Genomic DNA, 23626 nt, shown 5'->3' with positions numbered 1-23626 from the left:
CCAAGCTGGCGAGCTTTTTGCTCAAGCCAGATGAGCCCGCGCTCAAACTGGCAACCTTGGGGTCTCGAACCTGGGTCTGCTGCATCCCAGTCTGATGCTCTATCCACTGCGCCACCGCCTGGTCAGGCTATATGTGAATATTTTTAAGTCACTCAGAATGTAAGCTCTGCTAGAGTCTGAAGTCCCCAAAATGTCAAGGCTCCTACCTTTGTTCACTGACTCACTCCAAACTGCCTACTATGTGCCCAGCACATACATACATATAGTGATATATATGAATGAGTTATCTTTTTTAAAAAATGAGCTCAAGTTCCAAATAAGCAAACATTTGTCGATTTGCATGAAAGGATACATAACTAAAAATACGAGGTACCATATTCAGTTTGCTAAATCAGAGACTGACAGAGCCGTCCCTAATCAGTAGGAAGGCCAGGAGAAAGGCGGTATCACTGCGGGGGCAGGATGCGGGGGCAGGATGCAGGGACAGGATGCATGGACAGGATGCAGGGACGCACTCCAGGCTCCAGGCAGTCAGGCACCTGGAGGCAGAATGCTTTTGTAAGAACAGGGCACCCAAGTGGCAACAACTCAAGTGTTCAACTCATGCACAGATAAACAAAATGTGGTATATCTATACAATGGGAATACTATTCAGTGATCTAAAGGAACCAAGTACCAGTTCATGCTGCAACATGGATGAACTTGAAAACATAATGCTAAATAAAGTAAGGCAGACACAACAGGCCACCTTCTGCATTATTCTGCTTGTATGAAGTGTACATAATAGGCAAAGCCACAGAGAAAAAGTGGATTGGCAGTTGCCTGGGAGGAGGGGTTAATGAGCACAGGTTTTTTTCTTGGGGAAGGAAGGCAAAAATATTCTTAGAGAGGAACTGTAAACTTGAGAAAGATGAATTTTAAGATATCCTTTAGAAGGGTGAATTATACCTCAGTGAAGTTGCTATTTAAAAAAGAACAGGGTGCCCTGACTGGGTAGCTCAGCTGGTTAGAGCATCCCCCCAATACGCCAAGGGTGCAGGTTCAATTCCCCATCAGGGAAGAGACAAGAATCACCAATAAATGCGTGAGTGGAACAATAAAATCAATGTTTTTCTCTCTCCGCCCCCCCCTTCCGCTCTCTAAAATCAATAAATTAAAACAAACAAAAAAAGAACAGGGTACCCTCATAGACTGCTGGGTTGGAGGTTAAGCAGAGAGAGTGCCCAGGGGGCAGATAGTAGACACCCAGTTTGGAAATGCAGGGAAGGGCCTAATCCTGTGGAGTTTTAAACGGCAGCTAATGAAACCAGGATCTTACTCACTAACTGCTACATGAACATGGGGTAGACCAGGGGTCCCCAAACTACGGCCCGCGGGCCGCATGCGGCCCCCTGAGGCCATTTATCCGGCCCCCGCTGCACTTCCAGAAGGGGCACCTCTTTCATTGGTGGTTAGTGAGAGGAGCATAGTTCCCATTGAAATACTGGTCAGTTTGTTGATTTAAATTTACTTGTTCTTTATTTTAAATATTGGATTTGTTCCCATTTTGGTTTTTTTTTTTTTTTTTTTTCATTTTTTTTTTTTTTAGGAGAGAGAGGGAGAGAGAGAGAGAGAGGAGAGAGAGACAGGGGGGAGGAGCTGGAAGCATCAACTCCCATATGTGCCTTGACCAGGCAAGCCCAGGGTTTCGAACCGGCGACCTCAGCATTTCCAGGTCGACGCTTTATCCACTGCGCCACCACAGGTCAGACTGGTTTTTTACTTTAAAATAAGATATGAGCAGTGTGCATAGGGATTTGTTCATAGTTTTTTTTTATAGTCCAGCCCTCCAACGGTCTGAGTGACAGTGAACTGGCCCCCTGTGTAAAAAGTTTGGGGACCCCTGGGGTAGACAGTGAGCTCCTGTCTTCAGAACGCTTTCATGAACATCTGGTCCTTTGATCAAGGAGCCTCCAGAAAGTTTTCAGGTCTTAGGTAAGTGTAACACTTTTATTAGTGTTGCCCGGACTAAGGTTGAGCAAAAGTCAGCTGAGGTGCTGAAGGTCTCACTTGTCTAATTTAGAGTCCACACAGGTGAGATGGGAAAGATTTAGATAGACTGTGGCAAGAAGTCAAAGGCCACCCAGATTTTCTCAAACTAGACGTGCTATATATAACTGCGTGACTCGCCTCCTTGAAAAGAAGTTGCCACATTACTGACCCCTGAGGGCTTCGGCAGGTCCCATTCCTCAAATTCCTCTCTCTGTGAAGGCTGCATCCTCAGAGGTGACTAAGCTCAAGAGACCTCTTGATCTCCTTGGCATAAAGTTCTCTGAAGAAAGAGTGCTCCCGACTGGCAGTGAGGTTTACTGTTATGACCACAGATTTTAAACTAAACACTCAGGTTCAAATCCAGGCCTTGCTATTTATTAGCTATGACCTAGAGCAAGTTATTCAACCCTCTGAGCCTGAGTGCCTCACCTGTGCATTAGGACTAATGATGGTTGGTGCTTACCACACAGTGTGATGAGGATTAGAGTAGCTAACATACAGGAAAAGATGTGAATAGTGCCTGGAACAAAGTAAACAAGGTCCCCTTGTTACCCATTAGCTATAATTCTCACATCAACTCTGCTTTTCTTTCTTAATACTTATCAGTCTGTAAATCTGTATTTACTTGTGCTTTTATTTGTTTAATACACACTTCCTTACTGCACTGTAAGTCCCAGAAAGGTCAAGGACAATGTCTGTTTGCTATCCATTGTACCACCAAAGGCTAATTCAGCAGCAGGAGCTTAATGTCTTTGGAATGACTCTTACCACCTAGGAGTTATATATTCAGTTTCTTAGACCAAGAGCCACCATGACTAATGGTGCTATTCTGAACAGGCAGTGAAGATACAAAGAAACAAACACAGCTTGATCAGGCAGTGATGCAGCGGCTGGAGCGTCGACCTGGGACGCTCAAGATCCAGGTTTGAAACCCCGAGGTTGCTGGCTTTAGCGTGGGATCACAGACATGACCTCATGGTCACTGGCTCGAGCCCAAAGTTTGCTAGCCTGAAGACCAAGGTTGCTGGTTTAAAGTCCCAGGTCCCTGGCTTGAGCAAAGGGTCACTGGCTCAGCATATAGTCAAGGCATATATGAGAAAGCAATCAATAAACAACTAATGTGCTGCAACTATGAGTTAATGGTTCCCTCTCCCTGTCTGTCTGTCAAGAAAGAAAGGGAAGGGGAAGGGGAAGGGGAAGGGGGAAGGGGAAGAGGAGGAAGGAAGGAAGGAATGTAGTCATGGCTTCATCAAGGAACTGAAGGGGAAACAGTCAAGGAGGAAGAGGCTTTATTTTTTATTGATTCCAGTATGCTAATCCAAACAGCTTGTGTGGCCTTGCAAGCTTATATTTTGTTTTGTTCTGTTTTGTTTTTAAAGGACAAAAGCTTAGCATATTGACATTATGTTCTGCAGGTTGTACTTTTGTCACCTATGGAATGGGCCCTGGTTGGGGAACCAATGACAACTGACAAAATTCTCAAATCTTTACCATTCACTCATTCATTAAAAATTAACAGCCAAATACGGCTTCTCCCCATCATACAAATATGCCACAATCACTCCTAGTTCCCGACCTTTAGGACGCGATGCTCTCCTACCACAGTGCACATTTTTTTCGACCAATTTAAATCTTACCAGTTCATTAAGGCCCATCTGTTTCTTTACAGAGCCTGTTTTTCTCTCACCCACAATGATCTCTTCTCTCTCTCTCTCTCTCTCTCTCTCTCTCTCTCTCTCTGGATTTCTAAGCCCTGCCTGTATTACACAACGCTGTCAATTTACATAAGAATTCAAATTGTTTTCCCATTGTTTTCTGTGTGGACTGAGCACTTCCAAACAGGCAGGAAAACGGCTTCTCTGGCCACACTTCTCCTTCCCAGGGCTCACAGCTCATCTGCGATGAGGACCCACGACTGGACCCGAGGGGCATCGCACCTCTTCACACAAATCAATGCTCTCTCCTCACTAACTCCTTTGCTCTCCCTCAACTGGAATCATAGACCCAAGAAAAGAAGGCATGTTTCTTATTATATTTGCAAAACAACTTCCAGTCCTTTGAGAAAGGTACTAAGTACATATAAATTCAGCATTTCATAATCTCAACGGGAATTTACCCTGAAATACTGTTAAGATTAAAAATGCTAAATGAGATGCAAATTCCATTCATATGGAACAGTCAGAATGAGTCAAGACTGAGGTTTCTATTCCATCTGCTCACTTCCTAGAGTCTCACTCTCAGAACATGTGTGTAGGCTTTGGAGGGTGTGTGCTTTGCAGGAATGTTCTGGTAACAATTAAGGAGGCCTTCAGGGCTGGGGTGATGGCGACTGCCCTGCCCACGTGGAGAGACCTTAGCTCCACTCCTCAGACAGCGCTTGGCTCTTGGTGTGCCGGGGGCATCCGCCCCGATGGTCTGCAGTTCGGACAGAGGTAGACCTTTGGCAGCTAGACTGGAAAAGGAGGATATGGAACATTTTCACTAGTAGATGCACTGCGTGGTTCATACCTTTGTTTTAACTGTACCTATAATAGTTGCTTTCAGCCTGACCAGGCAGTGGCGCAGTGGATAGAGTGTCGGACTGGGATGCAGAGGACCCAGGTTCAAGACCCCGAAGTCGCCAGCTTGAGCGCAGGCTCATCTGGTTTGAGCAAAAGCCCACCAGCTTGGACCCAAGGTCGCTGTCTCCAGCAAGGGGTTACTCGGTCTGCTAAAGGCCCGCAGGTCAAGGCACATATGAGAAAGCAATCAATGAGCAACTAAGGTGTTGCAACGCACAATGAAAAACTAATGATTGATGCTCTTCTCATCTCTCTTCGTTCCTGTCTGTCTGTCCCTGTCTATCCCTCTCTCTGATTCACTCTCTGTCTCTGTAATAAATAAATAAATAAATACAATTTTTTTAAAAAGTTGCTTTCAGGGAAGTAACTGGCCAGCTGTCCATCAAAACTTATGTTAAAATGACCAACGTGTCCAAGAGTGCTCTCTATCCTTACCTCAAGAGCAAAGCAACCACGTGACCAGAAAAGTAGAGACACAAGAACATAGCCACTGGTCCTGACACGTTTCCTCAATGTACCATCTCTGAAATGGGAATGAATCTTCCAATGCAGTTTAATTGGCAGCGTTATTAGCGCACCTGACAAATGTTGGAACTGCCCCAATGAAATGTTGTACACACACGGTACTAGTCATCACCGGTCATTAAGTTTATAGCCAGTAGTATCTATCGCGGCCTTAATATATAAGATCACAAATCCATCCTTTCATTTCATTCAATGAACTCAAGAATGACTTCTCCAGAAAGGCTCTGCTAAGCATTCTAGTGCCTAGAGCACTACCTGAAACAATTGGGGGAGGTCCTGAAATAGGGTTAAAAAACAAAGTCAACATGTACGATCCAGGTACTGTGCAAATCAGACTGAAATATTAATTCTGAATCACAGATAGAACACACATGTGACCAACTCCACAGTGAACAGCAACCCTGGAAACATTGTACAACTGCAGGGCAGGGGGGCCAGGAAAATGGGCCGGCGGATATTCCTAGCAGCAGTGTAAGTTAGTCCAGAGCTTCTAGAGAAGATCTGACAGTAAACATCTTCTGTCCTAAAAAGAACGTGTGCTCTCTGACCCCGAAACTCCACTTCTGAATGTTTAAGCTAAGGAAATCAGGACAGATGTCCACACTGGTTCAGCTAGACGGATGTACAGACAGCACGGTTGATATCACAAAGCTGGAAACAAGCTAATCAATCAATTATATAATATCCATTGGCATGCAAAGACGTCCATAATGTCAACTGAAAAAAACCCAAATGTAAACATTATCATAGTACAGGCTCGTTTCTGTTAAAATAGATGGGTGGGTATTTGTGTATATGTGTATGTGCACAGAGAGAAGGACTTAAAAAAGATACACACCAGAGTGTTAATACTGGTTGTGGAGGAAGGAACTGTAGAATCGTATATCTCTTTTTTGCTTACCTGTACTCTCGGGGTCAGGACCATGACGATGTAGGTGGATTTATTTGCTAGTAAGAGAAAACATTTTGTTTGGGAGAAAAAGACCTGGGCACAATATGATTCATTTAGGTGAACAAAAGGCTTGGGAACCTTGGCAGTCTCAATCCTAAAACTCTAACACATTAAAAATCCAATGGATTTGGCCCTGGCCAGTTGGCTCAGTGGTAGAGCATCAGCCTAGCGTGCAGGAGTCCCAGGTTCTATTCCCGGCCAGGGCACACAGGAGAAGCGCCCATCTACTTCTCCACCCCTCCCTTTCTCCTTCCTCTCTGTCTCTCTCTTCCCCTTCAGCAGCCAAGGCTCCAATGGAGCAAAGTTGACCCGGGCGCTGAGGATGGCTTCATGGCCTCTGCCTCAGGCGCTAGAATGGCTCTGGTTGCAACGGAGCAACGCCCCAGATGGGCAGAGCATCGCCCCCTGGTGGGCATACCGGGTGGATCCCGGTCGAGTGCATGCAGGAGTCTGTCTGACTGCCTCCCCATTTCCAACTTCAGAAAAATACAAAAAAAAAAAAATCCAATGGACTTATTACCACTATTTTATTTTAACCTCTAAAATAGAAGTGATACATTACTACCCTTCCTTTGAGAAATGGTGGGAGAAATGACCCACAGAATCAAGTGCAAAGTAGGATGTAAAATATGCAAAACAAACCTCCCCAACAGATCATCTCTGCTGTACACTGAAGCTATCCCGCAGCCCGTTGCTATAGGAGCGGGTCCTACAAATGTCCAACACAGCAACAACAGACTGCACCGATACCCTAGCTTCCGATGAAGCAAAACCACCTCAGGACCTTACAATATGCTAACTCTCTATCCCATCCTGAATGAGAAATTTCCTAATTCATATGACTGCAAATTCATCCATTTGGGGTGGGGAGGAAGGCAAATATTTTTATAGTAGGCTTCCCAAGGAATGTGACTGCAATTTCAGTTTGGAAAATATAATGCTTATTAAGTTTGTGGAGAGATGTCAGAGAGCTCTGGAATGAGTGGGAGGGCCCAGGTCAAACTGTTGGATTTTTGCACCTGGGTCTCCTGCACTCAGCACTCCCAGGCTCTGCCTGGACTGACATCATCCCTGTCTAAGGCTAAACAACACTATGCTGTTGACTTCAGGATCAGCTCACACCAACAGGCTTTCTCTGTATAGTCATGACCCATGATTTACAACAATACAAATAAGAGCAATTTTTATGCTGATGAAAGGCCTTTGGGGTGTTTGTTTGTTTTTTTAAAGGGAGAGGAAGGGACAGTTAAAGGTTGAAGCTTCTCCAAGTATATTTGCCAAAACCAGAAACTCATAATATTCCAAGCCCCACAGCACTTCTGAGGCTTTGCTCCCTCCCCACTGACTTGTTTCTAAGTCACGGAGTCAGCAGGTTGGGTGCACTAGGACCAAACAGCAACAGACCCGGGTCCTGCAGAGGGCAAGACGCTTGCCTCTGATCACCTAAGAACACGGAGAGAAGGGATGGAGGGGCATTCTGATCAGGACACTTGCACGGTGACTCAAGGTTCACCAGTAGTTGCACAAATGCGAAGAGCTGCAGAAAAAGCTGCCCTTCCACCCAATAAAACCAGACGCACTCCATTCCTGAATCCACCGAGACCACAAGCGAACCTACATAAAACATAACAGTCGGGACTACCTGGAAGAAAACCATTACCAATGCAAAGAATTGTAGTGCTACCTACGGCACAGTCCTAAGCAGCTTAAGGCAGAGCTTTATCACTCGCATTTTTATATTTTCTTTGTAAAAATACAAGCGGTGTTACATAGATACTAACTGGAAAACTGATACCCTAAATGAAAAAAGTATGCCAAGTGTCTCCTCTGTATCTGAGCCACCACCAGAACCTAAATCAATCGTTATTTCCAGAGCTGTAAATGAGTAACACGAAAACAGTAACCTTTCTCAGAAGTTTCTGTGTCAAGAAAATGGGAAAAGCTACCAAACAGATCAGACACTGGAATTTTCAATGAGAATCATTTTTCCCCGGACACCTTGGAATTAATAATGATCGCATCACTTTTAAACAATATGGCACCCCTCACGTCATATTTAAGATACAGAGTCTTCCGGGACATTTAATGTACAAACAAAGCCCTTTCATCCTGCAATCCGTATCAGCCTTCATCTCAGCTCTGTGCCCGGTGAAGGGGCTGGTGCTGTGAAGGAAGTAAGACTTCTCTATCCTCAACTCACGGTCCCCTTTGGACACATCAGCAGGCCTTTCTAACAACCTAGTTATTACCATGTCAAGCCTAAAAAACAGCGGTGTAATAACGTGGTTTTTTTTTTCCCCTTTGAAAAGATGTTTGTCTTTTCAAGTGTTCTGAAAACTTAAGTAAACCATAGACCCATTTGCAACAAAATGTGTATTTCAAATTATTAGTGGGAAGATTTTTATTTCTGGGGGATGGGGAATGTTGGTTGTGCCTGGAAGAGAAATTCTTTTATATCAAGGCAAAATAATTTTTGAAAAGATACAACTCCTTTCCTAGCAATATAAATTCAGGGCCCGGCTGTACAGATATGGACATGGTGAACAGTGGCTTTCAAGTGAAGAGAGGGCGCATCCCGGGAAGGGGCGAGGCTGGGCAGTTCCTCACCTGGGCCCGCCCTCTAAGCCAGCAACGACTCGGAGTCCCCAAGCAGCAGGCAGAAGTCGCTCCTATTTTCCAAATCTTCGGTTTAGATTTAGAAAAATATAGACCGTAGTCAACGCGGCTTTTCAAACCTTTGATTGATTTGAAGGGTGTCGAATCACAGCACCCCGATTTTCACCCCCCCATTTTTACTTAGGGAGAAACACATCACACAAAATCTTTCTACTCCTCCTTCCATTTTTGTACTTGTGCATTTTGCTGGTGATGAGTTTTTCAAGCAAAGGCTGAAAGCCAAGGTTCAAGCTAAGTATCACGCCGGGTATAATTCTGCTCAGCCTGGTTGGTTCCTTCGTGCCTGTTGGGGGTAACACTCCCCCGAAGAACCTCTCTGGTGCTCACGGATGGTGCCGCCTGGTACTGGGACACTTGGGAGAAAAGGCAGGGAAGGAATCTCCTTCGTCTCCTCCCCCATGAGAATAGCTAAAGCTGTGATCAATCTCCTAACTCTGGTTTTTTGCATAATCCTCCTCAAAACACAAAGACACAGGATGGGCCTTAAAGAGTCCTTTTGTTTAGAGACGGACATTTCCTGCCGTTAGTGCACACCCAGAAGCTCCCACCCCTTTCTCAAGGAGAGGCACTGATTTTTTTTTAATTTTTTTTTTTTTTTAGTAAAAAACCAAAAACAAATTTCAGGCTTAACAACCTTGTCCCCCAAAAAGCCCACCCCACCAGCTCAGATGTATGCTGGCTGGTGTGCCACCACAGCCTTCCGTGTCACCGTGTCACCGCAGAGGAATAGGAAGTAGACTAAGTGGGGAAATGGAGTTACAGTCCTCCTGACGCACAGCAGGCCCTGTCTGTCCAATCCCTACATTTTAGATAAGAACACAGAAGCTCAAATGACTTGACAAAGGTCCCTCGGAAAAGAAGAGCAATATAAGAGGGGAAATGAATGAAGTGTACTGATGATTTGGTCAAGAAGAACCAACCTAAGGCTTTATATACTATTGGTTCTAAGACTATCAGACAACGGATGACGGTAAAGTTTGTTTGTTTGTTTTTTTAAGATTTAATTTATTGATTTTGGAGAGAGGATGGAGAGGAGGCTGGAGGAGAAGTGGGAAGCATCAACTCATAGTAGTTGCTTCTCATATGTGCCTTGACTGGGCAAGCCCAGGGTTTTGAACTGGTGATCTCAACATTCCAGGTCAATGTTTTATCCACTGCGCCACCACAGGTCAGGCGAATGACGGTAAAGTTTAAAATGTTTGCTTAAGGTCACATATTGTGATATGAAAGCCACAGATGAGGATCATCCGATGGCCTGCCCTTTCATGAGTGCATCTGTGGGCTCGACTAACAGGCAAGACGGGTGACCACAGCGATGATGACTTACGTTTCTTTCATCCTGAAACGTCATCTGCTCTGCTTCACAAGGAATAAAAACAGCTCCTGAATCTGTGAGCTGGATCAGAGGGTGCAAATCGTGGTTGTGAGGAGCCTCCGTAAGGAATCACGAAACCCAGAGTACTCGCTCCCTCGTGGCTACCCAGACAGGTGCTCGAAAGCTGGATTTGTCCAGCTAATGCCCACATTATCCTGAGCTGCATGCCTTTTTACTTTGTAGGCAGACAGAGGGAAAGAGAGCCCATCTGAGCTCGAGGCTAGACCAAATCAAAGGACAGAGAGTGCTAAGTCTATCTCCAAATCAATTCCACCTGGACTACTGGCATTAACCCTTTGCAACCCGACAGTCGCATCTGCAAGACAGCAGTCAGGTTCATCTTGCCCTGCTTTTACTGATCACCTCGTACCAGGCCCACATTTCACTCCTGCTTCTATGCAATTACGTACTAGGTTTGCATTCTAACTGAGCAACGGCAAGGAAGGATTCCTTGACGTGGGAAAAGCTGCACCTAACGAACGCCTAACATACCCTCCTCCCCCCAACAAGGGATCTATCACTTAACAGTCCAAATTTCTGGCCTAAAAGCTGTGATAATTGTACTTTCTGATATAATGAACTGGAGATGGGGATCCAGGAATTACCACCTTGAAGGCAGCAATAATTTAAAAACTGCTGGAGAAGGTTTACAACGATGTGGCGTCATTGTACAGGCCCGAGTTTGACAGGTTGGCTTGTACTCCAGTCATTTATTATAAAAGGAACACATTTATCAGGGCAGTTTCAGGCATTGTTCTAGGCCCTGGGCATTAAGCAGCCTTAAGACAGAGGTCCCTGCAGCCAGGGAGTCACAACTGAGGAGCGCCGGACAGATAAGCACACAGGGAATGTCAAGTGACTAAGACGCACTATCCGGAAAGAAACAGCGGTTGGGAAGGTGGAGCCACTGTAACTGCGGAGTCAAAGGTCTCTCTGGATAACATCTGAACGGAGATCTGAAAGAATGACAAGGAAGAGGCTGCCCTGTAAACATCTGGGTGTAGGGGGTTCTCCAGACAGCTGGAACAGCCAGCACAAAGGCCCTGCGGCAGGAACGAGTTTGGCAAGTTGGAGGTACCTACATAAGGCACGAGCACTGAAGCATAATGAATGAGGCTGTGATTCCTGCTGGATGAGGTCAGAAAGACCAGCAGGGCCCGGATCACATGCACCACTGGCGAAAATGTCAACTTTTACCCACTAGCTGTAAAACCTCGGGCAAATGACTTCATAGCTCAGAGCCTCCGTTTTCTTATCCCTACACATAGGATGATAACACTTCATCTGGTTGTTTGCTCAAGTGCAATGTTGAAAACACAGTGGACACGACTCAGTAAATGCTTAATGAATTCACATGCAGAAAAATCCATACAGGCTTTTACAAGTCTGATCGTATTTGGATAGACACCTGATCTTCAACTCTCCCTCCAATTAATTTCCTTACACGTTAAATAAGACTGAAAAGGATATCTGGGCAACAAACATGGTCTTGGCGTGAGTTAGAGCTCTAAGAATTCTCTCGCTCGCTCGTTAATGGGGAAATGCTTTGAGGTCCTTAGGAATTGGGCTTTGAAAAGTGGAGAGGGGAGAAAGCATCAGAACCCAGTGATCTGGCTTCGGAGAGGCTGCATGGACTCCAGCAGCTCCCATGTTCTCTCTTCATATTAGCAAGGCCCTGGGGAGAAGCAATTACCAACGTTTCTCGGTCCCCTGTCACCCAGCATCCCCCGGCAGGCACAGGACGGAAGGGAGTGTGAGAGAGTTGAGTGTGTGTGTCCCGGTCCGTCCCTCCCCCACGCCAAAACACATCCTGCCCGTAGAGAGGGATCCTGTATTGAAAAACAGATGCCTCTTTGGAAACTCACACATTTTAAGTCCTGTAAATCACACATGCTGGGTGAAGTAATTACACTTTTGTAGCACTTCCTCTCAGAGCACAAAGGAAATTCTGGTACTTCTGTAATAAGATAGCACTTTCTATGTTGGACCTTCTCTCCTGGGGCCCACCTATCCACCCTGTACACGGGCACAGGAGAAATTTTCACAAGACAGTATCCTGGGGGTTCGAAGGAAAACGTTGCGCTTTTTTTTTTTTTTTAATCTCTGAGATTTCTCATAGGATAATTAATGTTAGCCACCTGTCAGCATATTTATCTAGTGACGCAGTTCAGGAAAAGCAGAGGAATGTCATTTAAAAATCAACTCCTGAGAAATAAAGGCTAATTCAAAATAGAAATTGGCCTCCAACTATTTTCATGAGTTGGTGTGATGATGCACCTCAATGTTGAAACTCCCAGAGTTCCCACACCTTTGCCAAACTCCAGGAGCAGCAAGGACTGAGCTAGGTTGCTACGGCAGTCCCTTAGCATCTGAATTTGTGTGACAATACTCTATCACGGCCTGGAATCTGGAGCTAATCTTCCTGGTGTGACTGGCATTTATTACTGGCTATTTGCTTTTCCTCCACTATTCTGCGTACTCTGCACCATAATGGCTGCAGCAGGGTTCAAACCTATGAGAAACGCAAACCCAGGTTTGTTCGTTGTCTTCAATTCCCAATCATCTTCTTTTTCTTTCTTCACCGGCAGAGCCTCTGCCGTGAGCAGAACAGGCAGCACAGTTTAGGAGAACACGACGTGAATGAACTGAAAATATGACCCACAGAACAGATGACTCTGTGGTCTCTGGCTCATCGTACTATTTATTTTAAGCCCCTTGTCCCAATAAAGTCAGAAAAGAACAAAGCAGCTTGGGGAAATTTTTTCTTAAGAAAACACTCCAGCTTCTCCAGCCGTCCAAACCCACCTACAAGTGTTCTGGTGGCCTGACCTTCCCTTCTGGGTATGCAGCAGGGAACGGTGGCTGAGAGCCTGGAAATCCTGGGAATTAACCACCGATTTTAGAGGGAAACGAGTTCAATTTCCTTTGACTCTAGATGAAAACCAAAAAAAAAAAAAAAGTGTCTGAGAATATCTAGACACCTAGATTTTTCTAAGCTCCTCCCCATTGAGGCTTTCAAATGGATAAGCAGACCAAACACTATTAGCTCACAAGTAGGCAGAGCATGCGCAATACATTTTTATGTTCCTAAACGAAAGAGTGCTTTAACATTTCTGCTTTCTTTTTTCCCCTAGGAATTTCCAGTTCTCCTTCTCTCCCCAAACACTTTTTTTTTTCATATAGGTAAAATGTTAAGTCAAATGGACTTCTCTTCCGTTGCCTACCCGCACAGGCTTCCTAGGAACTAGCGTCCCAGCCCCTCTCTCCAGTTTTCTGGGCACCCTCACTCGCATTGCCCACATATTTTCAGTTCCCAGCTATGGACTGAATTGTTCTGAAAGTCGCTTTTCAAGATCAAACCTCTGCATCGCACAGTCTCTTTAGCTTCTCCTTGACCACTTGTCTTCTCCTTTCCACCTCTTCAATTTTGTCCTTCTACAAATACAGCCAGCAGTGAGCTCATCCTCCGCTGGGCTAGAAGAGCCCGGGGCTTCCCAGATGAAGCTCGGCTTCTCTGCTGGCCTCTGACGGCTGCCCAGGCCCCTGAACACACCTCTGTGTCTCCGGTTCAGCCACCACTGCCCGACACTGCCTTGCTTTAAGGCCAGGACTCTCTCAACAAATATCCCCAACTCTGCTGCGTTCCTTTTCCCGCTGGAACATTCCAGAATGCCAGGTCCCTCGTACACAGCAGCCCAGCTCCCATCCCGAGATAGAGTCTGACTCACTCCCGGGCATAGAAGACCAGCTTCTCCACGGTCTCCCCACCAACGCCTGCCTCCGTCCCTCCCAGGTGCGTCCTGGTCCTGACTTCCCTTCCTCTCCTGCCCTGCCTTGCTTGCTGTCACCAAAAGGGGCCTTTATTTTTTTAAAAAGTCTCTGTATTTTCATATAAGCCAATCTTTCTCCCACTTTCTCAAACGTTTTCCCTTATCTGGTTAAGTCTGTTTTTTTTTTTTTTTTCCCTGAAGCTGGAAATGGGGAGAGACAGACAGACTCCCACATGCGCCCGACCGGGATCCACCCGGCACGCCCACCAGGGGCGACGCTCTGCCCACCAGGGGGCGATGCTCTGCCCCTCTGGGGCGTCGCTCTGCCGCGACCAGAGCCACTCCAGGGCCTGGGGCAGAGGCCAAGGAGCCATCCCCAGCGCCCAGGCCATCCTTGCTCCAATGGAGCCTTGGCTGCGGGAGGGGAAGAGAGAGACAGAGAGGAAGGGGGGGGTGGAGAAGCAAATGGGCGCTTCTCCTATGTGCCCTGGCCAGGAATCGAACCCGGGTCCCCCGCATGCCAGGCCGACGCTCTACCGCTGAGCCAACCGGCCAGGGCCTGGTTAAGTCTTAATTGAGACTTAGCTCAAATGTCATCTCTTTTCAAAGCTTTCTCTGACACGGCTCCGTCACCCTCTCCTCCTTGCAGCGTGGACTGTGTTCCCACTTTAACTTTACTTGGCCTGTTTGATGAAACAAAGCCATCAGACTGTGTTCCCACTTTAACTTTACTTGGCCTGTTTGATGAAACAAAGCCATCACCACCCAGCTGGGAGGACTACCTCTCTCTCTCACAGATCTTGGCATCCCCCGAATCTGCACATGAGGGCCCCAGTACTCGGTGTCTCAGTGGCTCCGCAGTGGCTCCCAGAAAATGAGGTTCATCATCATGGTAACACCCACATTGGCTGTGCTGAGGATCAGAACACATCAAGAGCTGGGCCGTTACTGGACACAGTAAATACTCAAATGTTAGCAATCATTTCTTGAGTGACTGGATAAGAAGAGTTCTGAAAACTTACGGATCAAATATTCCAGTGTTTTGTTTTTTTCTATCAGTTAAAAATGACAAACTGGGCAACCTTATTTTTTTTTTTTTACTTATTCATTTTACACAGGAGAGAGAGAGAGAGAGAGAGAGAGAGAATACGAATGGGGGGAGGAGCAGGAAGCATCAACTCCCATATGTGCCTTGACCTGGCAAGCCGGGGTTTCGAACCAGCGACCTCAGCGTTCCAGGTCGACGCACTATCCACTGTGCCACTGCAGGTCAGGCCGGCAACCTTATTCTTATAAATGCAAATATGTACATTGGTTTTATATGTGTATTTTTATATGCAGTCAAGCACTCCCCCTCTTCCAGCCCCAACAAGATATACAACGCATTGAAGTTGTTTAAAAGTCTTCCTCCTTTGAGGTTAAAGACTCAAACCTCCCTCCCCACCAAAAAAGAGTCACATTCAAGTTATCCTCAGACATCTAGAAAGCTCAGCCCCATCAGGGGTGATGTTCTGATAGCAGGACAGCATCAGTGTAAGTATCTGATCCTCCGGGGCCTCGAGCCCAATGAGCCATGCGCCACTTTTGCTCCGGCTATTATTAAGACTCATTCCCCTCATTCCTTCCTGAGTTTCTTCTTTGACCAAAGCTAGCACTGTTCAAGAGGAACATTTGCATTCCCTCTGCCCTCCCCCCAGGCCGACACTAAGGTGCCAAACGAAACTGAACACAAACATTCCACAGCGGTTGTCACACAGAGCAGGCTTGTTTGCGAACTCGGGGAGCTCCGTGCTACGCCACCGAGGCTTCTAGAAGCTCCTGTCCGGAGGGACAACGTGAGTTCCACAGCAAAAACCAAATTCTAATGGTGAAAAACCAAAACGCACCCCATAACGGGCAGGCCCGCATGGGCAGCGGCTGCTGGATGAACCAGGCCTGCTCACCTGGGCACTCAACTGGAGGCAGTTCACTTCCCAGGTGATCCACCTGACGTTCCTAAATCCCCTGCGGACATGGGATCTCAATCATAAACACCTGCTGCTTCGGAACAGCTTACCTATACAAAGTCATCACACCAACCCTACCAATAAGTCCACTGCATATGTTTATAAATTGTGCATTTATTAAGAACTGTACGTGGTAGGTCTCTGGTGCTGGGGCACTATTTTGAGTAGGTGGTGAGTACTGGGAATGGTGATAAGATGTCATATATCTTTTTTTAAAAACTACAGGAAGGAAGGTAGTGATTCGTGAATTCAATGTAGATAACGAAGTTCAATGGAGATAATGTGGAGAGATAGGTGGAACTGTGTGGAAAATCATCTCTCTGGGACATTCAGGGGATGGGATCCTACACAAACGTAGGCTGCCCTGGATTCCTGCCTTGGGAGCAGCTCAGGCTAAATCAAGAGGAAAATGACGGTTGAAGATAATGGTTTGCAGGGTATAAAAGGACGTTAGGGCAATCCTGAGTGTCAAGTTAGGACCTTCCAGTGTGGAGAACAGAGTAAGGAGTGCCAAAGGAGCCGGCGTCAGAGGACACGGTGACATGGTACAGGGATGGACTGAGGAGGCTGAGGAGACCAAGGGGAGCTGCTGAAGATCACTAAGACGAGCCAGGATAAACAAATGGCTGAGATAAACATCGCAAAGAGCCTACAGAGGTTTGGTGCCTGCAGCACAGCTTGTGAATAAAACCAAATGTAACCAACCCAAGGGTTTTGTGACACCTTATATATATGGCAAGGAAATTTAATGACATCTAGAGAGCAAAATATTTCAACTGTTTTCGTTCACGTGCTCGTTTTAGAAAATTCAGAAAGTACGGAAAAGCATCAGAAAGTAAATAAAAATGATCTCTAGTTATCCACCAATCAGTAACTTTTATTAATATTGGGTTTTCCATGTGTATCTTTTAAAAGAACTGGCATCACATAGTATACATCTTTTAAATTTACTCTTTTTCAATTAATGTTATAACATTCAAGAGTATCCCTTCAATTAAGATGTAGTTGGAAGCCGGAAGACACAGTATCAGTCTCTCCCACACAACCTTCAAAGGGAGCGTCGCAATGCCAACGCCTTGGTTCTAAGATTTCTGGCCTCCCAAACTGTGAGAGAATACACATTTCTGGTGTTTTAAGCCACCCAAATATTGTTTTCTTCGCTGTCCCAACATTAATCACTTTGGTCCCCAAAGCAAAAATTAATATTAACCCACAAAAATGAAATAAAAGCATCTCCAAAGGGAACCTCTACCCTACCCTATCCAAACTGTCTATCCAATAAACAAACGGCATTGGAAACAAAGAAGACTCCACATGAGCATAAAGGTTCATTAGGGAAATTTTAAAGCCACTACTGGAAAAATAACAAAAGCGAATGCCATAGTGGCAATGGTCCTGCAGCATCATTTCACAAGGAAGTCACCATGTGATCCTCTAAAACACTGTCACCACACCCTAGTCTATTGACCGAAGCATAAGTTTCTTATAATAGATTTGATTTGGAGTGACAGAGACTCCAGACTTGGTTAAATTGTATAAAACCACTCTGTACTTTCCGCAAGTCACAATGTAGAGTCATCTTCACGCTCAACGAAAACCCGAGGCCGCCACATCAAATCAATGTGGTTCTCTCTTCTCTGCGCCAATTCTAAGAAACCATTTTCTTCATGACCCCGATATTTTGGCAAAATTACTAAGCGTTTTAAAAGAAGAAATGCGAGGTCAGGATTTGTATTAACTTCTGAAGAACTGACTTTACTACGTGATTTCTGCCCAACATCTTTTTGATCAATATTACAACACTGCCAAACTTTTTGCTTTCTCAGTTTTGAGTACAAGAAAATTCAGTCAAAGCAATTTAAGGAGAAATTACTCTGACACCAGCAAGGCAACCTAATAAAACACCTTTTAAAAATAATTTGTAATCAGCCTGAAAAGCACCCAATGACAGATAAAAATAAAAGTAAAAATCAAATCAAATTACATATTCAGCTGAAGAAATTCCTATTTTGAATATTCAGGGACTAAAAATAAAGTATTTTTACCCACTACTAGAATTTTTTTAATCTCTATATTTAAGACAACTTATTTAAGACAATTAAGTGTAAGTCCATTACTTACATATTAATTTTAATAAAATCTGGTCAACTGCAAACTGCCAAAGGTGTTTAAGAGAATACTGCCTAGTCCAAAATTAGAGGCAAATTCTATTGTAGTAATTATGAAATGATATAGGAAATAATCTAATACCCTATATATAAGCCTTATAAACCTCAGATCCCAGTAAGATTTTGACAACTGGTTTTTCTTTGTAGGAACAACTTGCATAGGAATACATATGTATAGAATACTAGAAAGCCAGCGGTGTTATCTCTTACATAGTTGGCTGGCCAAATCTTAAAATCATTTTCTTTCCCGAGTTTTAAATATTATCCAAAGCAGAAGTCCACATCCTGTCCATATTCTCAAAATCTTCCGACCTTAAAAAGCCACAGAAATTCTCCTAAATCCTAGGCTGTTTAATCTATACAGTTGGAACCAAATAAGTGTTTCTGCATCAGTTATTTCAGAGTAAGCTTTAGAAGCTCTCATGCAGGAATAAAATGTCCAAAAGATAAAAAGAACACACTTTAAAAAAAAAAAAGAAAATATTTGGATTCTATAATGTGGCAGAGAAAGCCTAAATTACCCTGATGATCTACGAAATAAACTATTTTCTCTTAATGATGATTGGACTCTCTCTTCCCAATCAGTTCAGTCACCACCAGAAACTACAACAAAACACATTTTCCCTCTCTTGTCATTATGTGTATATGCATTTTGTTTTGTGAGTGCTGTTTACTGGAGTCCTCAGTTAAGACTTTTAGATGTGTTTGAGGACAAATTGCTGGTCGCTGGGTGGGCAGGGAAAGAATCCAGTGTGATGGTTTTGTAGAATGCTGAACCATTAATGGGACTTACTAAAAACCATATTTATTTTACTTGTGGCTTTCAGGGTTAGACAAAAAAAGGTCAGGAGTTTTACAAAATCAAAACATAAATCCAAAACAGGGAATTAGAGCAAAATTACCTGGATCATTCAGGCCAACTTACTCACTTTTCCTGAACTTTTAACATTAAAAACCCTTTCTCCTCATGGTGTACACATGGTTCCACACTCCACCTCTTGTACAGTTTGGGTTCTGAAATCTTCCTAACTGTCCTCTCATTTTTAAAATAATAAAAACCTTGTTAAAGCTACTGTCACCTCCTAGGACCACATGCCATTCTGGCCTGAACAGGAACAGTCAGGGCATCAGGACAGGTAAGAGGCAGTGACTACTGGGATCCCCCTTGATTGAATTCGGACACAACCTCACACATGAAGGCGACCAGGAACCGGGAAGACAACACCTGAGTACTGTCAGCAGTTAGGCTGAGAATGATCAACCAGAAAAATGTGACTTTTCTCTATTTAATTCTATCAAGTTAAGTAGGTTACGGTTTTGTAACACTCAAACCTTGTTTCCTACCTACCGAAAGCAAAAAGGAAGAAGAAATCTAGTTTGTCTGATTAACTTTTTCCATTTACAAGTTTTCTCAATTGGGTGAACAGAGAAAGAGGGTTTCATACAATATAGCCTCACATAATAGAAACAGAAAGGTTTCTCAAGCAATTATTACTTTGGTGTGTTAGTAGGTGAATTAGTTAAATGTAGCAATTCTTTTTAAAAAAAGCAAACTTGTCATCATTTTTAGTCTTACATTTCAATGGTAGGGAAAATAAATAGCAAAGCAGCTAGCAAGGTTGAAAAAAAAAAAAAAATGGAACCTGAAATTTGAATCTTTATTTCTTTGAAAAAGAAAATGTCAATACTGTTCCTTCACTTATAGTTAAAAAGAAGTCACCAATGCCTTTCAAAATAACCATTTATAATCGAGTGGGCAATTTCCTCAAGTGAGAAGGCAATTTTCTGGCTTGCTGCAATTCACCTAAATTATACTACCATGCTATTGTGTTAAGAATAAAATCTTGTATTAATTTTGCATGATCTTAAGTCTCTCCTTTATCTTCCTCATTTAAACAGTTCCCATTTTGCAAGTGGGAAATGTGTTGATGAATTATATATATTTATTAAATCCTCCACAAAGTTGGGTTCCACTATCAGAATTTTAGTTTGCACATAACTCAATATCTGAATAATAACCTCAACATCCTAACCCCTTTAGAATCTGCTTACCATTCTGTTAACTTTATATATTAGGATACACTACCTCTAAGAATGCTTGATAGGTGACATCTAGATGCATGTTTCCTTGCATCTAACTCACACTCTCAAGTTCCTTCTAAAATGTTTAAGAGCTTAACTAGGTAGGATCTTAAAAGGTAGGCGAAAAATACTGTTTCCTGGATTCCTGATAATATGCCTGCAGGAACAGAACCAGTGAGTAAGATAACACAAAATATCCTCACGACAAACTTCTGAAACGCGTGTTTAGTAGTTCCCTCCTTCCCTTGGTGAAATTTTGTTTCTATCCAAAGAACGCTGCACAGCGGCAACATTCTTATCGTCAGTAGAGACCCACAGTAAGTGTACACTCGGAAGTCAAAGTCCTATTAAAATAGCCTCTATGATCATTTGGTGGACTGTAAAGTTTTAAACGCCCCCCTCCCCCCCCGCCCCCTCCCCCCGCTCCCCACAACCGCATCGCCCTAAATGTACAAAACCTAATCACCCAGGTTCGGGGTCTTTGACTCATCAGAAAAGAATGCGGCTCGGGAGTTATCTATTAATCCAAAGTGCCTCCGCTGGAAAGATATTTCACCAAGAACTTTCAATGCTGAAAGGGAGGGGGCAGGGAACAGAAGATATCTTTTAAGACAAACTTTCCCTAAGTTCTTCCTGAAACCGCACGCACAAACACACCCCACAACTTCCAGCGCCAGACGCAGAACTAAGTCCTGACCCTCCGGGTCCCAATAACCTGAGGTCACTCAGGAGTCATTTCTCGATTCCGCTTTTAAAATCTCGGGCAAACAAAGCTGAGCATTATGCTTACAAAAGTCTCCGAAAAGTCCTCAGTTACGCAATTTTAGGCACGCACCCACAAAAACACACACAAAAAAACACTCTTCGAGGAGACACCCTCCCGGGGCCACCGTCTGGAGTGACTCCCAAGCCCTGGACCGCGGCGCCCCGGGACCCGCGCCCCGCCGGCCTCGCCCGCACCGGGGGCACAGCCCGCGCGCGGCCAGCGTCCCAGGTCGTCCCCGCCACCGCGCGAGCCGCTCCGTACCTCTTCCTCCGGAAGGTTGGCCTCGCTCGGGGTGTTCTCCTTCTCGGCTTTGACGCCGTTGTTCATCTTCCCGGTCCTTGCTCGCCGGACAGGGCTGGGGCGCGGGGCTGGGCGAGGGCGAGCTCGCCCGCTCTTCCCTTCCCCGGGCGCGGCGGGCTGGAGCCGGGCAGCGGCGGCTCGGGCTCCCGGGCGCGGCGCGACTGCGGCGGCCGGCGACTCAGGAAGTGCGAGGGCGACTCCGGGCAAGGCGAGGCGCCGGCTGACTGAGGAGGGGACGGAGACAATCGGGACCCGGGCGGGAGACCTGGAGAGCGAGGGCGGGCGCGAGGGAGGGAGGGAAGGAAGGAAGGAAGGAAGGAAGAAAGGATGGGGCGAGGACGCGCGTCGCAAGAGTCACCCGAGAGTTGGGGAGGTGGCCGACTGGGGCTGGGGGCGGCCGCAACCCGAGCCCAGCAGCTACTGCGGGAGGGGTGAGGCGCGCCCAGGGGGAGGCGGAGGCGGAGGAGGAGGAGGCGGCGGCGGCGGCGCGGAGCGGCGGGCGCGGCTGGGACGCGGGGACCGAGAGCCGCTGAGTGCGCGCTCCAGCCAGGCTCTGGGAAGTCCGGAGCCGAGCAGCTCCCTTTCTCTCGCCTGCCTTCCTCCCCTCCCTCCCCGCCTCCTCTCCCCTCCTCCTCTCTCCGCCCTCCCTGGACGGGGCTGCAGGCTGTCGCCCGGAGGGACAGCGCGAGGACCGCGAAGCCCCCCGCCGGAGGAGGGGCCGCGCCGGGGAGGGGCCGCGGGGGATGCGGCCGACCCCCAGCCCGGGCTGCGCGGTAGGTCGGAGGATTAGGGCTGGGAGCGCGAGGGGTGGGCAGGTCCTCAGGGTAACCTCGGGGGGGGAGCTGCCCGTGGGCGCCCCGGCGGCGGTGCGGGGCCCGAGCGGGCGGACTGGCGTGGCGGTGCGCGCGAGCTGGGCGCGGGGCTCGGGAGAAGCAGGCCCTACCCGAGCGACAGCCGCGAAGTGCGATGTGCTAGTTTTGTTTGCTGGCTTCTCTCGAGGGACTTGCACTCCTATCCCTAAGCTTCCCTCTCCTTTTCAGTACCGGGTTAGACCCATTTCTTCCCTTCCTAGTCGGTGGCTGGAAATGACAAGATACGAGAACTCGGGTGACATCCGGGGGCGGCCCGCGCTGGCGCTCTCAGGCACAGCCTGGAGCCCACCTCCCACGCCCGGCCCTCCAACACCTCCGCGGCCTCCCCGCACCCGCCGAGGTCGCCCTCCACTAGGCTCCCCGGGGCCCCAGTTCAGATTCCTCTCTCAGCCCTTATCAGACTGTTCTGCAATTATTTGTTGACCTGGCTGTCTTTCTCACTCTTTTGAGAGAATCTCCCTGGAAGACAAAACCGTGCCCTGGTTATCTTTTTAATCCCGCGGCTTTTAAAATACGCTACCTGGTATACAGTGGACACTGGACAAATATTTGTTGGCTAAGGAAATATTCCTCCCTGCAAGCCGAGCTGGAGGCCAATACAGATGATCTTCAGAGGGTTAGAGCAGCTTAAAAGGGAGGGGGCGGGGGACTCGGCCTTCTGGGAGGTCAGAGCACGAGGCTCGCTTCTGCACTACCCTCGGACCGCGTGGTGGCCTTTTCTCACCTGTGGAATGGCGTAGTTATGCTGATCGCTCAGGAGTTTGCTTATTAGAGATGAAAGGTCGATAGAGCAGAGCCGTGGCACCTAGCACCCATTCTTACCCAGTTTTAAGCTTGCAATACATGGGAACTAACATAATTAGGGAAATTTCCATGTATTCCCGGACCATGGAGAGCTTTCCCAATACTGTTATCATTTAAGTTTTTCAAACGTGACTGCTACACACACATGAATTTAAAACTCCATACATCAAGTAGGTTCTCCTTAACTTCTCACTCCTTTTCATCACAGAAACAAAGCACAATATCTAATTATTTATTTGCTTGCTTAACTGTTTATCCCTTTTGACCCCCTCCCCCACCCCACTGGACATTCTTTACGAACTGGTTGAGTGCTGCTAGGAATGGGGCGAGGGTTGCTGTGGAAATTGAAGATAAGGCTTCCGTGTTGGGGAGCTTAAAGTAGTGTTGTGACGACAAGATACCCAAAACAACTCCACGGCAACATAATCGCAGGTCTTGGTTCAGGTTGTGGAAAGCAAAGAAAATATGATACCTGCTTTAAGGACATATTGAAGAAAAAAAGAGTGGTGACACTTGTATTTACCTACTGGATTTTTCTTGGTGGGTGAGGGGAGTCTGAAGATTTTGATACAGGGATTTGGTTGCCGTCACGATGTCATTTCTCTCTAGGGGAAAAGAAAGGTGTGTCCTGGATGAAAATAAACCCGGTCGATTCAACTTGCAATTGAAGTTCAGAGGCGGCAAGGGCGGCAATCAACCTGGAAACTTGGACAGGAATTGCCACTTCCCGTTCCTCAC

General features: G+C 46.1%; 1 protein-coding gene across 7 annotated transcripts in view; it reads right to left on the bottom strand.

Moving 5' to 3' along the window:
- The window catches only part of RBPMS (RNA binding protein, mRNA processing factor), a 195827-nt gene extending 173931 nt beyond the window's left edge, over nt 1-21896 (bottom strand). For 5 of the 7 annotated variants that reach the window (XR_010751023.1, XR_010751022.1, XM_066380281.1 and 2 more), the window contains exons 1-2: nt 21571-21896; nt 21174-21436 (exon numbers count right to left, since the gene is read on the bottom strand). Coding sequence is in view for 5 of the 7 variants with exons in the window: in XM_066380281.1 (XP_066236378.1) it covers nt 21174-21239 (66 nt within the window). In the remaining 2 variants the exon portion in view is untranslated. Of the gene's footprint in view, nt 1-20612; nt 20652-21173 lie in introns of those variants that run through there. The other 2 variants (XM_066380278.1, XM_066380279.1) reach the window with 2 other exon arrangements.
- Between the last annotated feature and the right edge of the window lie 1730 nt (nt 21897-23626).

This window comes from Saccopteryx leptura, chromosome 4, assembly GCF_036850995.1.
Source record: "Saccopteryx leptura isolate mSacLep1 chromosome 4, mSacLep1_pri_phased_curated, whole genome shotgun sequence".
In the NCBI taxonomy this organism is placed as follows: Eukaryota; Metazoa; Chordata; class Mammalia; order Chiroptera; family Emballonuridae; genus Saccopteryx; species Saccopteryx leptura.
The sequence above is the reverse complement of the archived record's forward strand: the minus strand, read 5'-3'. Positions and strand labels throughout refer to the sequence as shown.